This window comes from Barbus barbus, assembly GCF_936440315.1.
Source record: "Barbus barbus genome assembly, chromosome: 12".
In the NCBI taxonomy this organism is placed as follows: Eukaryota; Metazoa; Chordata; class Actinopteri; order Cypriniformes; family Cyprinidae; genus Barbus; species Barbus barbus.
In genome coordinates this window covers 20,283,790-20,298,529 of record NC_136740.1, presented here as the reverse complement: position 1 = coordinate 20,298,529, position 14,740 = coordinate 20,283,790, and the positions used below count along the sequence as shown (strand labels likewise).

The window sequence follows — 14,740 nt, the reverse complement described above, 5'->3', positions numbered from 1 at the left end:
CCATCTGCGCTCCGTTATCGGCATTATGGTAGAGGGCTGCATTGGGATTGGGACCCGCCGGGTCCCGCGGGACCCAACGCAAATCTCGCGGGAGCGGGCGGTTTGAACTTTGCTGCGGGCGGGAATGGGCGGCTAAAAAAAAACACTGCGGGATCGGGAGGTAACCTAGCGACATGATGTCATTGTCAACAAAATCAAAGTACTTGAAGTCTAAAGAAACGCGCGGTAGCCTAAGCGTTTTAGATGTCCCCGATAGCCCAGGCTATATTCATCTTCCCTACCAGTGCGTCAGAATACATGCAGGTCAGGGAAAGGAACAAACATGAATCTCTTTAATAATAGCAATACAATACTTTTTTTTTTTTTCCTGCGGGACGGGAGAAGACACAAAATCAATGCATCTCTATTATCGTGCGGGAATAAATTCTCAGAGTTTTGCGGGCGCGGGCGGGAGTGGACATACATATTGCGGGTGCGGGCGGGAGTGTAACACACACGTTGCGGGAGCGGGCGGTAATGGTCAGAAATTCGGCGGGCGCGGGCGGGAGCGGGATGAAGAAAACAGTCCCGCGCAGGGCTCTACATTATGGGACCTCTTCATCAAGAGTGCACCACCTTGTGGCGAATGTTGAGAATAAACAACCCTGCAAACGATGCAACTGTGGAACCGTTATTTGTTTTTGTGGAGGCATTTATCAAGCGTAATTGTATTCACTAGAGAGAACCGGATGCATTGTAATCTCGCAGTGTGTTATGTTTCACAGATCAGGCCCTTCCAGGGCAATTTGTCCTCACATGATGAGGGTGCCAGATCCTCACAATCAGTGCAAGTTTGTGATAAATGGCTTTAGAGATAAGTCTTATAATAGCCACGGGTCATATTGTATGAGCATCCTGTCGTGTGCCGCAGTGGCAAAGACGCACTTCAGGAGCTCGTGCTATCTAATATAGGCTGATAGTGCTTCGCCATGCTGCGATCTGTTTAGTATACATTGCCATGCATAGAAAAGATTGGAACAGCCGAAGAATGATTAGGGCACAGAAAATCAATGCTGTAGCCTATATTTCACTGTTTATTTAATTAAACAACTAATATCAAGTTTAAAACATCCCCACTTTGGGCTAAAATGCACAAGCCTATATAATAAGCTTAGCTAATGCAGGAAGGCTATAGGCTACGTTCAAAAGTTGAGGGTCAGTAAGTTTTTTTGTTTGTTTGTTTGTTTTTAAAGAAATTAATATTTTCATTCAGCAAGGTCGGATTCAATCGAAAAAAGTGACAGTACAGACATTTATAATGTTACAAATTGATTCTTATTTCAAACAAATTATTTAAAAAAAATTTTATCAAATCTCTTTTCACAAAAATTGGCCTATTAAGCAGCACAAATATTAAGCAGTTTTCAACATTGATAATATTAGGCTAATATACATTAATAAAATGATTTCTGAAGAATCATCATGAAGACTGGAATAATGCTGCCGAAAATTCAGATTTGTCATCACATAATTACATTTTAAAATCTAGGTAGTAAAATATAATATTTATAGTAATATATTTAATACATTTTCTGATTTTGTTATATTTTTGATCAAATAATTACTTTGGTGAGCTTTTAAAAACATCTTACAGATCCCAAACATTTGAACAGTAGTTATAAAAAAATGTGATATTTGTTAAAATAATGTTATGCGTAATGATTGTTGGACTGTTCATGTCTATATTCTAAGTCTTTGTTAAGATGACTTGAGGAGTGTGCGGGTCATTTGCAGGGCACTGAATGCGCTGTCACTTCTGCTCTAACTGCACCAGAAAAGAAACAGAGAGACGTATGACATTGATGTATTACCCAACAGGGAGGAGATGACGTTTTTCCGCTCTGAAACAGGTACCCAGTGTTCAGCTATATGTTTTACGGTATATTTCAGCACTAAGCAGATAACTGGCTTGTATTCAAGCCATTCACTCCCAGTGTAATTCTGACAGACAAAACAGTGGTTAAAAATAAAGTACTATAGTTTTAAACCACCCACAATCTTTTATCTTTCTATAATCAAACTAGACACTGGGTCCTGACACTTATCCTTTAATAAGAGTGCGTATCTGTTTTTGGATCCATTCAGTGCCTATTATGTATAAGGGGCTATTATATTTAAAGGTGTGGTGTAGGTCTATGCTGTAGTCATGAAAACAAATTTCTCTTGAAACATCACTCAAGATGTCTTCAGTGTTTTCTATTTCAATGGAAACCTTATTATTATCACTTTTTTTTCAGTGAAAAAGATCCAGTGGGTTTTTGTTTAATTTACCATTTACCATCAAATTGTTGTAACGTTATATGGGGTAAGTTGTCACAATGGAACCTGCCATTGAACAGCCAAAGATTTTTTTCAGCAAAATGTAATTAAGTAAAATAATTATCAAATTTATGAAACAAGCTTGAAATAAAATAACGTAAAAGGTACTGTAACAAACACATCAAAATTGTTTAACCAACAAATTAGGCTAAATTTATCAAATTCAAATCACGGAACAATATTTTGAAATAAGTGGTTTTTGTGTTTAATAAATGTTTTTACAATACAAAAATGTTTGTGTTGTTTGTATAACATTTTTCTCAAAACATAGCAACTGAGATATTATGTAGCTCTTGTGACAACTAGCCCCGGTCTGATCCCTGGACAGACATAAACCCGGATGGGAGTATGTTCCACTTTCAGTATTATTTCACTGTGACCCCCTGTTGGTCTGGGATTGATGTATGGCGCTTCAGGCTTGATCTAATTCTAACCCATTCTCCACACAATGACCTTACAAAAAAACACTTAAGATCTCTTCTGTTCTAGATGGTTATGGAACCAGAACAGGATATGGAAGGGGTACAGTATTTGTCTGGAGCAATAGATATGGTTATTTTAGTTTTATTTTTAAATTGGAATTTAGATTTTTACTTCAAAATCTTGATATAAACCAAAGTTTAATGGTTGACAGCTGAACACAGTTATTTATTTACAAGCAGGACTCAAGGACTTCAAGAGGGCATTCTGTAAAAGCCACTTACAAATATGATTCACTTACTTCCAATGCTGTTAAACAGTATTGAGACAAAGGACAGCACAGAGTTCCAGTGATTTAAAATCACTCTCAGTCACATTTGAACCTAACTTCATATATTTGGTGGGGGAAATTTCAGAAACATCAGGACAGAGCCTTGGCAGATGGTGATGGATGAGTTTCCAGACAGGAAATGTGGAAAAAGTGTCGACACGTCCAGCAGTATTAATACATCCTGTCATTTATTTTATCTGTCTTGCTGGCATTCTGACACCTTTAAAAATCTTTATGAAGGACTTCATAAAGCAACAGTTTATTGACCACTAATAACTATGCATTATAACTTTTAGCATTTATTGTGTTTTTTCCAACCCCCAAGTGCTTTTATACGGTTTAAGGCTAATTTTTCTTTCAAATAATCCTAACATTGTATTTAAAGTATGTTGAATTTTATTTTAGTATACTACTGAGAAAACAATCTCTGTATGAAAAATATCATATCCCAGAATCCAGTGTTTGTAATGTCAGGGTTTATCCAAATGAACTCAAACTTCCTGTGAGCGAGAGGATGAAGGGAGGGAAGGAAACAACAAAAGAGTGGAACAGACAGAGAGAGACAGAAAAAGAGACATGCAACATAGACAAGGTGGAGAGACTAACTTCTTTTTGCCTCTTCAAGGTGTAGATGTTCAACATGTTTGTAGCACAGGGGATGGGAATTTCATCATTTAAGTTTCTTTAAGAGGTTTAGGGGGCATTTTGGCTCTAATTTGAGTGTCAAAGCAGTGGCCTTTGTTACAACGCTCCAGATTCAAATTCTAATCTGTCTACATGTGCAGGTAAGCAATGGCATTTTGCTGTGTGTGATTATTGTGTGATGATGCAGATTATTGTTGCGCTCTTAATGATACAAAATGTTCATGTCTATTGTTTGCCATGCCGTCCTTGAATATTTTGTATTTTGGAAGTTCTTTTAAATGATTAAAATAATATATCAACAGTTATGTATACACATATGCAGTATACAGTTATATACAGTTGTGTGTGTGTGTGTGTGTGTGTGTGTGTGTGTGTGTGTGTGTGTGTGTGTGTGTGTGTGTGTACTCTGCCGTTTAAACGTTTGGAATCAATAAGATTTTTAATGTTTTTTTTTAAAGAAGTTTATTATGCTCTTATTCATTTGATCAAAAATACAGATAAAAACTGTATTTTTATTAAATATTATTGCAAATTTTAAATAATAGTTTTCTATTTTAATATACTTTAAAAAATAATTTATTCTTGTGAAACAAAGCTGAATTTTTAGTATCATTACTCCAGTCTTCAGTGTCACATGATCCTTCAGAAATCATTCTAATATGCCGATTTATAATCAATGCTGGAAACAGTTGTGCTGCTTAATACTTTTTTTGGGACCAGTGATACTCTTTTCAGGAGTTTTTGATAAATAAAAAATTTAAAAAGAACAGTGTTTATTCAAAATATAGATCAATAATTTTTTCTTTCTTTTTTTCCTACTTTTATTCATCAAGGATGTGTTAAATGGACAAAGGGGGATAGTAAAGTCGCTGTGACGGCGACTCACACAGAGATATTTATTTGGACAGCATTAATGTATCACTGTCTCTCATAAGAGGGCCATTAGTTTTGGAGAATGACATTCCCTCTTTATATCTGAGAGTCAGGTTTTCGATGATGATTAGCTAATATACTTTTCTAAACAGGAGGTTTATTCCTCACCACCTCTCTCCCAAACAACTCATGAGTTTGTCAGTCTTCTGCCTTTTTTATATAGCTTCAGGTAGATTTTTACTGCCAAAAATTAACAAAATTAATTTAACATTACTTATTTCAGAGGAGTGTTGCTTAATTTTAAACACGCCACAGTGCTTGACATTGTTCAAATATTTAAAGTAATTCTGTGGAGTTTCGTCTCTGATGTCTAAACAACTTTATTTTGGTCAATAAATATTGTATATTGCTCTGTCTTTTCAATTAAGATGTAAATTGAGCAGAGGCCTGAGTAAATAAACACATGAAAGAGCCAAAAGTCTGATGCTTTCAGCCGCTGCTCAGAATTCAATTGCGTAGTTGAGGGATACACGTCTATTCCCACGAATCTCAGTATCCAAACAAATTCTTCCCATTAGTCTTAATTATAAACACATCTCGTTCTGAACACCATCTGAACTGTGCCAGACTGTAGGCACCTCTTCGTCAGAGGCTTCCAGGCTGTTTGTTTATCAGGCTCATTATTCCTGCCATGGAAGGAGAGCATATTTGTTTTAGCAGGCAATTTTCCATGATGCCACATTGTACCATGTGACAAGGGTTCGAGATGTAGACACACACAGTCTTAAAACTGTCATTTAGTTTTATGTTGGGCCTACCAAGCCTATGTAGAACTTGACCAGAGAAACAGTTTGCTTGAATTAGCCCACTATATTATAACATAGCCTACTGCAAGAGTATATACTGTGGTGGACAGTTTGCAACTATAAATGTGACCCTGGACCCTGGAAAATGTTTTTTTTTAATAATTGAGATTTATACATCATCTCAACGCTGAGTAAAGAAGTTTTCCATTGATGTATGGTTTGTTAGGATATGACAATAATCGGCTGAGGTACAACTATTTGAAAATCTGGAATCTAAGGGTGCAAAAAAATCTAAATATTGAGAAAATCTCCTCTAAAGTTGTCCAAACAACGTTTTTAGCAATGCATATTACTAAGCAAAAATTACGTTTTGATATATTTATGGTGGGAAATTTACAAAATATCTTCATGGAACATGATCTTTACTTAATATCCTAATGATTTTTGGCATAAAAGAAAAATTTATCATTTTGATCCATATAATGTATTTTTGGCTATTGCTACAAATATACCTGTGCTATGACTGGTTTTGTGGTCCAGGGACACAAATGTTATACTAAATTAGCTAAAACTTTCAGCAATGACTTCTTATTTATTTTTAAATGAAATACAATTAAATATCCATTCAAGCCACTTAGCTACTTTATAGTACTGGAAAGTTTAATCTTTATTTCATGCTACATACTGAATTTATTTATTTATGTATGAATGTATCTATGTCATATCATATGGTACTATTATACCTTCACTTTTTTATTTATTTGTCGATTGTTTTATCATTTCAATTAATTTATGAATTATTCAGGATAAAAATCAAATAAATTAATAAATTAATAAAATTAATACATTAGAAATTAAATAGTAGTAAAATAAAAAAAGAAATAAACTTAGAATTAAATGTAAAATAATCTACAAATTATTCTCATATTCCAATATGATTTATGTATTTGAATTACATATATTTACATTTCCTTCAGTTTGGATTACAAACCATTATGATGCATATCTTTTAAGTCATGCGTAAATTAAACAAATTTATGAATGTGTTTTAAATACACAACATCCATTTAGCATCAAAAATCCCTTTTTTCAGTCTCATACATTTTAATGAATTGACTATTGCTTGTTCTACAGCTAACTATATTTTAACCATGTCCATACTTTTTAACTGAATCAACTGAATTGTTTTCACAATTAACAGATTTATGCAATTTGAATAAATGAGTATTTAAATTAAATCAAATAAATTCCATTAGTTAATAATAATAAAAGTGCAGAAGTCTTGCATGTTTCATATATATATGACTTATCATCACATTAAGTTTAAAAGTCTATGTTAAAACTGCTTAATCCAAATGGATTGAAATTTGATATGCAATCTAGATATTTTTGGAATGTACAAGTAAATGGCTTCAAACAAACTGTCATTGCAACATGTTGTCTCTCTATGGTTTTTATGCAGATCCAGCCCTCAAATCACAGAGATGACCCTTACGGAGGGTTCAGTGAATCTGAACCTCACATCAACATCAGTTCCTCCCCTAACAACCAATACTTCTCCACCATACCGTGAACCTTATTTACACAGACTGGCCCACTTGGATGAGGGTCTGTATAATGACTTTTACAGCCTGTGGATAGCTCTGGTGGTCATCAACGCCCTTATCTTTACGGTAGGGATGACCCTTAACAGCCTGGCTTTGTATGTCTTCTGCTTCAGGACCAAGACAAAGACCACGTCAGTAATCTACACCATTAACTTGGTGGTGACGGACCTGTTGGTTAACCTCTCTCTACCCACTCGTATCATATTGTACTACAGTGGAGGAAAATGCCTCATCTGTTCCTACATGCACATATTCAGCTACTTCGTCAACATGTACTGTAGCATCCTCTTCCTCACCAGCATCTGTGTGGATCGCTACCTGGCCATCGTTCAGGCGGAGGCCTCACGGAAGTGGAGGAACTCTAGTGTGGCCAAAGCGGTGTGCGTCTGCATTTGGCTGTTCGCCATCATTGTGACCTACTCGCTTCTCACAACAGCCTTCAAGCACTCAGGCTGCTGCCTTTCCAAACTCTTCGCACTGACTGTTTTTGAGTTCTTCTTACCAATGGTGATCATCGTAGCGTTTACTATTCGAATCATGTGCGCCCTTTCCAGCCCAGGCCTCATGCAGCAGAGCCGCAACAGACGCATGAAAGCCGTACAGCTGCTGTCCACCGTTCTGGTGATCTTCACCGTCTGCTTCACACCGTTTCACATCCGTCAAGTTCTGTTTTACTTCCATCCTGATTTGCCTCATCATGTGATTGTGTACCATGTGACCGTCACCCTCAGCAGCCTGAACAGCTGCTTGGATCCTGTGGTCTACTGTTTCGTCACTACTAACTTTCAGTCTACCATGAAGAGATTTTTCAGGAAGATAGAAAGAGAGCAGACGAGCGGAGACATTATCAGCGTGCAGAAGAGCTCGAAGGCTTCAGGCACAGTGATTGCTATAGCCAATAGTATAAGGATAAGCATGAGTCCTGTCCAGCAGGGAAGCCAACCCACATGAGGGACCCCATGTAGATTATTTAGATGGTTGCCATTACCATGTCATACTAATGCAAAACCAGTGAGATAAATGAACATTTGTGACTTTGTTTCGATGTGTACTGTAAATACTTTGATGTAAAGATTTAATTTCAAATGTGACACTGTTATGTTTGTAACTACTACAACTATGAAGTAATGCCACCATAATATGCCACAGCAGTTTTAAGCTTGCAGTGCTTTAGAACAGGGGTTTTCAAAAACAATGATGCCCTCTTTGAGGCAGATGTATCTGTAGTGTGCGTATGAAGACGCATGAAGACTTATATTATTGCTTATTATATTGTTACTGTACTGAAGCCAAAACAAATTATTAAAACATTATCTGGAATATATTGTCTTTGTAACTACCTTATATTTTTTCTACCAACAATTACACTCTTAAAAATAAAAGTGCTTAAAAGGTTCTTCACAGCGATGCCACAGAAGAACCATTTTTGGTTCCACAAAGAACCATTCAGTCAAAGGTTCTATTATATTTCTTACCTTTTTATAATCTGAAGAACTTTCTTTCGCCAGAATGAACCTTTTGTGAAACAGAAAGCTTCTTCAGATGATAAAGGAACTTTATGGAACCATTTAGACAAAAAAGGTTCTTCTATGGCATCATGAAGCACCTTTATTTTTAAGAGTGTAGAGTACAATTAGATGTACACTACCATTTACACTACCTTTTTTTTTAAGAACTATCTTATGTTCACCATGAGTGCATTTATTTGATTAAAAATACAGTAAACAAGGCAATATTGTGAAATATTTTTACAAATTAAAATATTAGTTTTATATTTTAATATATTTTAAAATGTAATTTATTCCATTGATGGCAAACTGAATTTTCAGTAACCAAAGCGTCACATGATCCTTCAGAAATCATAATATGATTTTGTGCCCATTTGAAATAGAAATCTTTTGTAACATTCTAGATGTCTTTATTGTCACTTTTGATTCATGTGTCCTTGATGTATAAAAGCATTCATTTCTTAAAAAAAAAAAACAATCCATAACCACACAGTAATATTGTGAAATATTATTACAAATTCAAATATTTGTTTTCTATAAAAAACGGTCCCCAAATTTTTGTACACCTGCAGAGAAACATATTTCTCTATTTATTTCCATAACACTTTTCACAAGAATCTAAAAAAATAAAAATATATTTTTTTTGAAGTTAACGTTGACAGTCCCAAAATAAAAAAATTTTCCCGTCAAATTTCCACAGCCCTCCAAGAATCCTCTCGTGGCCCCAGATTTGAAAACCCCTGCTACAGAGCAGTAATAGACTAGAAATGTCTAATAATAACTGGCAAGACACAGCAAAACCATATAGTGTTAAAGTTTTAGGCCAAATAATAGTAATAGCCCTAATCATTGATTTTGATGAGTAAACAAAACAGTTTTATTTTTAATTTTTATTTTCAAATAATGTTAACCACAGACCTTATTCTACTCCATATGAAAAGTTAAGAAGAAAAAATGCTAAAATTATCTACAAATAAATGTTTGAATAGAGTTTCTTAAGCAATTTAGGCTGAACTAGGTGCAGAGGTTTAATGCTTAGTGTAGTATTTTATTTAAAGTCTACTCAAAACTAAAAATCTGTCAAATGACATTATCAATTCGACCTATTATTTTGTTGCATAGTATTTTATTATCAAATATCACTTTAAGAGACATCAGTTACGTCTTTATGACATGGTTAAATAGTAATGAGTCTTCGTGACTTCTAGGTTTTAGTTCACAGATTTTGAAAGAGCCATCACTGCTGATGAGGGGGATTTGTAGACCCTAACAACTGGCAACCACCACGAGCAGACAATAGATACATCTGCGACCTGAGAGCAGGTACATTTGACTCTTTAACATCTTTCTGCATTTACTTGTGGATGCTCATTTTCTTCTTTATCCATAAATGAAGATGCCTGTTATGACTGGGACCGCTCGTCGTGCTCGGGAACTGAAGGTATCAAGTTAAATTTAATGTAGAAGCAAGTTAATTAGCAGGCTAGCAGTCCGGGCTAACAAACTGTAAAACCATTAATCAGACTGATGATTCATAAAGTCAAGCAAAATCCCAAATGAACTCTTCACCCTTCCAAGTGATACAGTTGGTAACATGATTATCGTGTGTATGATGCGAAGTATCCGAAATACTACCAGGGCACATGACTGTAAGAGTCAATTCAGGAGGTTTTATGGTGATTTGGTAACGTTATTAAAGTTTATTTTAGCCAGCGAGGTTGTTTATGTGTCTAACATTAACATCTTACGCTGTTAACTGAAAATGACTGGGTTTCATTTTTGGTTTCCAGGCGTACTTCCAATCACAAAAAATAAGCCGTACATGTTTAGGCATGATCTGAGATCCATCACAGGCTTTTTAAAAGATTGTTGCACGTGATTCAGCCTGAGGCACCTCTTCGCCACGTCCTCGTCCCCTAATAACAGATGACTTCCACCTATATTGTCTGCTTGTCACATTTGCACGTCAGTCTCTGACACAGGTGTCCCTTCGTTCACCTGACACTTGTGACAGCAGACCTGGGCTGCTCTGGGGTGGATGTTACCTGCCAGAAGCCTCTGGGTGCAGCCTTATCAGTGCAGTGCACATGGGGAGTTATCACGGGCGTTACAGTTTTCTCATGTAACCAGCAAGTAGTGACACATTTTTTGCTCTGTCACTGTATTTGTGACTTCAGTTTATTCTGTAGAACTTCTTAAGTATACCTGTCTACTTCACTTGATCTGGGACAATATTTCTGGGTTAAAAGTATTATTTTTACGTCAGATGAAACAAGGTACGATCTTTACACACTGTTGCTGCCTTTACCATACTCTGGAAGGTCTAAGTACACTTAAAAGTGCGTATTGAGCAGTACTTGTATGGTTTTGCCATTCTGCCGTTTGATATGCAAGCGAGTGAGTCTCTTAAAGGGGAAGCGTCAATACAATTCGTATTTTTATTCAAATTCCCTATAAACACTTATTTAATTGTATACATTTGACTTTGTATACATTTATGTAGTAACTATGAAATATTTATTATCATCATGTTATGTTTGTATTATGAATCAATATAGTTGTGTATTATGTTTATTTAACCCCTATTTTAATGTGGGTTACATATAGGCTTACATGCGATTTCAAACTGTTTTAGAGCTTGTGTTTGACAAATAAACATAGCAACTGTATGCCTCTGGAGAGCTTTCCGGTATCCGTGTGGGATGGTAAATTGACAAAAGATGGCACGTATTGCTCTTATTTATCACTTAATCACTTTGTAGATTTACATTTCATAAATATATCAAATAAATAGTTTTAGTAGATATTTGGTTTGGTGCGGATAATTGAGGTTGCGCAAGATGAAAACTGGCAGAAAGAATTCCAAAACATGTCTTATGTTTTCTTTTAATATATGTAACGTTACATAGTATATATAATGTATAATTTGATAAAGTGTAGGAAATTAGTCTTTTTTTATTTAAATGATTGTTTCTCAGTTAAAAATATGTATCTACATTGTCCTATCTTTTCAGAGCCTTTTTCATATTTTAGTCACTTTATTATTTCATCTTTCTTACTCCGGGGATTACAGATATGCGAAATATGTCAGACTTCTGCTAAAACTATGTTTACTGTCGCAATGCCAGGATTTCTCCCCATCTTGTTTTTCACTGACATTTGTCCACTGCCTTGATCTTTCTGGATATCATGTGTTAATGCCAAGATTTCTCTCTCTCTCTCTCTCTCTCTCTCTCTCTCTCTCTCTCTCTCTCTCTCTCTCCCCCCATCTCTCTTTCACTCACTCTCACCCGCTCATCTCGATTAATAAGTAATTCCATGGAAGCACAGAGAGGAACATCCACCTGTTCCACCATGCCCTCCCCCATTTCCCTATTTCCCTTTGTGAAAACATGACTCGTGAGTTACACCAACAAAGCTCTATATGGACTAGGATTCATTGCAACGGTTGGTAGATCTCTCACTGAAATATATGGAACATGACCTCTCTTTTGACTGCGGGTGTTTTATAATAAGAAGCCTGCTGTGGATTATGAAAGATTGGATTAAGGAGAATAGAGTCTGGACTTGTGAGGGGTAAGTACCACAGGAACCATTGCTGGATCAAGACCCCAGGCACCAGCTTCGTATATGCAGGCCAGCATGGCTCCCAAGAACGCTGTCACGGAGTCCGTTCCAGTGCTGGAAATGGCAATCGTACATGAAAAGGATTCAAATGGTGGACAGAATGCAGAGAAGGAGAAAGAGAGGGAAGTGGAGATGTCAGAGGACTCGGCCAGTGAGGATTCTGTAAACCACATCCCAAAACGTTTATGGGTCATGCACGGTGCTGTCATGTTCGGGAGGGAGTTCTGCTATGCGATGGAAACCGCACTAGTCACTCCTGTGCTGTTGCAGCTAGGTCAGTAATCAACCGTTTTCCCAACAAACCTGTTGACAACTTAAATCAATTAATTTCCTTCATATGTCTCTTGACAGAAAGTCCTAATGTATCCGTTAACATCTCATTCCAAATCTTTTTCTCTTTATCTTTTTTGAACGTCAGTGGGTTCTAATGTTGTTTTGGACCCTATTGACTTTCATTCTTCAAAATATCTGCTTTTGTGTTCCATAGAAGATATAAACACAAATATAATTTATATAATGACAACATTTTGATCTTTTAAGCATTCTTTAGATGTAGTTAAAACATTAAAAAGGCTGATGCTACCTCAACAGGCATGCACACTTATCTATAAATAGAGGCTTAATGGGTAATTTAGTGTTTTTAATTCATCCTAGGCTTAAGGCCTCTATTCATAATCATTGAGCAGGGACATTCCTTTGGATTTGGTAAAGATTCCCTATTGTGCCAATGCCAACCCTGTGTCATAGTAATAAGACGGAGGGATGTTTGTTTCCACAGTAGCATGCAAAAATGGACGAGGTAGCGTTTGCATGGAATGCAGAGAATGTGTGAGTGTGCGCATTTCTCTTTCTCTCGGTTTTCCGTCCATTTTGAATAAGATCAATGTCAATAGATCCTCTCGGGAAACTACAGGGTTAATATAACAAAAGTTTTGAATTGCTTTAAAGGACCTCTGATCTCATACCAAAAGCAGTTTTAGTAGATTTAATGGATGAATGTATCTTAAATACCCATCCACTAAAATCTGAAAGGCCATTTCCTCAAAAAATGTAGCTTATCGTAACCTAAAACAATGTTTGTCACTTTAATGTGCATATTTAGACAAAATATGTGTTCCTTAAAATCTCAAATAGCCTACTTGATAAGAAAATAGGTAAAATAATTGCAATTTTAAGTGTGGTTTAATAGACTATCAACCAGAGTCTGTTTTTAGAAGTAAACAGGATAAAATTCTCTCCCGTTATATATTAAATGCCATGTCTATTGACAAAACCATCTCTTTAAGTTCTGGCCCTTGGGAGTTGTAACACTGAGTGTCATTGCTTTATAATACAGGCCGATTACTTCATGCTGCACCTTAACCTGATCCACAAAGGTTCGAATGCGGTTCATCTTTAAAGCTGAAGAGTTATGATCTGCATATTTGACATGTGACATGTCTGTTGTCTGCACTTTCTGGCTTTATGGCTTAAGTTGCCATATTGGTATATTTGATCAAAAAGTGGTTATTAAAAAATATAGTTTTGATCTCGCTGAACCTTGGAATTGAATTGATCCCGATCCGTTTCTTCTTGCAGGTCTCCCGGAGCAGTATTACAGCTTAACCTGGTTCCTCAGCCCTATTTTGGGTTTAATTTTCACTCCTCTGATTGGCTCAGCAAGTGACCGTTGCACTTTGAAATGGGGTCGGAGGAGACCCTTCATTTTGGCACTGTGTATAGGAGTGTTAATAGGAGTGGCCTTATTTCTTAATGGATCTCTAATAGGTAATTATTTTATATATTTATATAATATTTAAAACATGCACAGATATCTACAGAATTATAAGTAGTCATATATAAGTTTTATATTACACATACATATTTTCGCATTTTATAAATGATTGGTCCTTATTTTGATCTTTGTGTCAAACAGGTCTGTCTCTGGGTGATATTCCCAGTAATCAACCGGTTGGGATTGTGCTGACCGTTGTTGGTGTGGTGGTTCTAGACTTCTGTGCTGATGCTTTGGATGGACCAATCAGAGCCTACCTCCTGGATGTGGCTGATACCGAGGAACAGGACATGGCTCTAAATATCCATGCTTTCTCAGCAGGTGTATATTCTGGGACTGGGAGAGATAAATTGATCTAAACTGGAAGAGACACTCTGTTCTTTAGCATTATACTTGAATCCCTTTCAACTCTTTAAAAAAAATAGTTTTTAAATCGTTTTAGAAGATAATTATTCGCTAGGAAAGATCTAATCAGAATAAAAAAAATTATATTTACGTGGAAAAGGATAAGTGATTATACAATATCATTCAACAGTTTGAATGTAAAAACATTTATATTATAAAAAATATCAAGTAAATTCTTTTGAAAAAATTAAGCAGGATCATGTGATACTGATGACTAGAGTAATGGTTGCTGAATATTCATCTTAGCCATCACAGAAATTATATTTTAAATTATACTGAAGTAAAAAAATATAAACAGTTATTTACATTTGTAATTTGTAATAACATTTCTATTTTTACTATATTTTTGATCAAGTAAGTGTAGCCTTGGTGAGCATAAGAAACTT

The 14,740-nt window shown here is 35.8% G+C and overlaps 2 protein-coding genes across 2 annotated transcripts in view; both read left to right on the top strand.

Annotated features, from left to right (window-relative positions):
- Positions 1 to 3,654: 3,654 nt before the first annotated feature.
- LOC306877725 (G-protein coupled receptor 20-like) lies at positions 3,655 to 8,358 on the top strand. The gene is made up of 2 exons (XM_079429662.1): positions 3,655 to 3,894; positions 6,896 to 8,358. Exons 1-2 carry the CDS (start codon positions 3,887 to 3,889, stop codon positions 7,989 to 7,991), a joined length of 1,104 nt encoding a protein of 367 aa, XP_079285788.1. The 5' UTR covers positions 3,655 to 3,886; the 3' UTR covers positions 7,992 to 8,358.
- A 3,832-nt stretch (positions 8,359 to 12,190) lies between these two features.
- LOC306878556 (solute carrier family 45 member 4-like) overlaps positions 12,191 to 14,740 on the top strand; it is a gene marked incomplete at both ends in the record, with an annotated part of 5,926 nt that continues 3,376 nt past the window's right edge. Inside the window, 3 exons of the mRNA XM_079430986.1 lie at positions 12,191 to 12,449; positions 13,754 to 13,942; positions 14,091 to 14,270. Of these exons, the coding sequence (XP_079287112.1) occupies positions 12,191 to 12,449; positions 13,754 to 13,942; positions 14,091 to 14,270 (628 nt within the window). The remainder of the gene's footprint in view (positions 12,450 to 13,753; positions 13,943 to 14,090; positions 14,271 to 14,740) is intronic.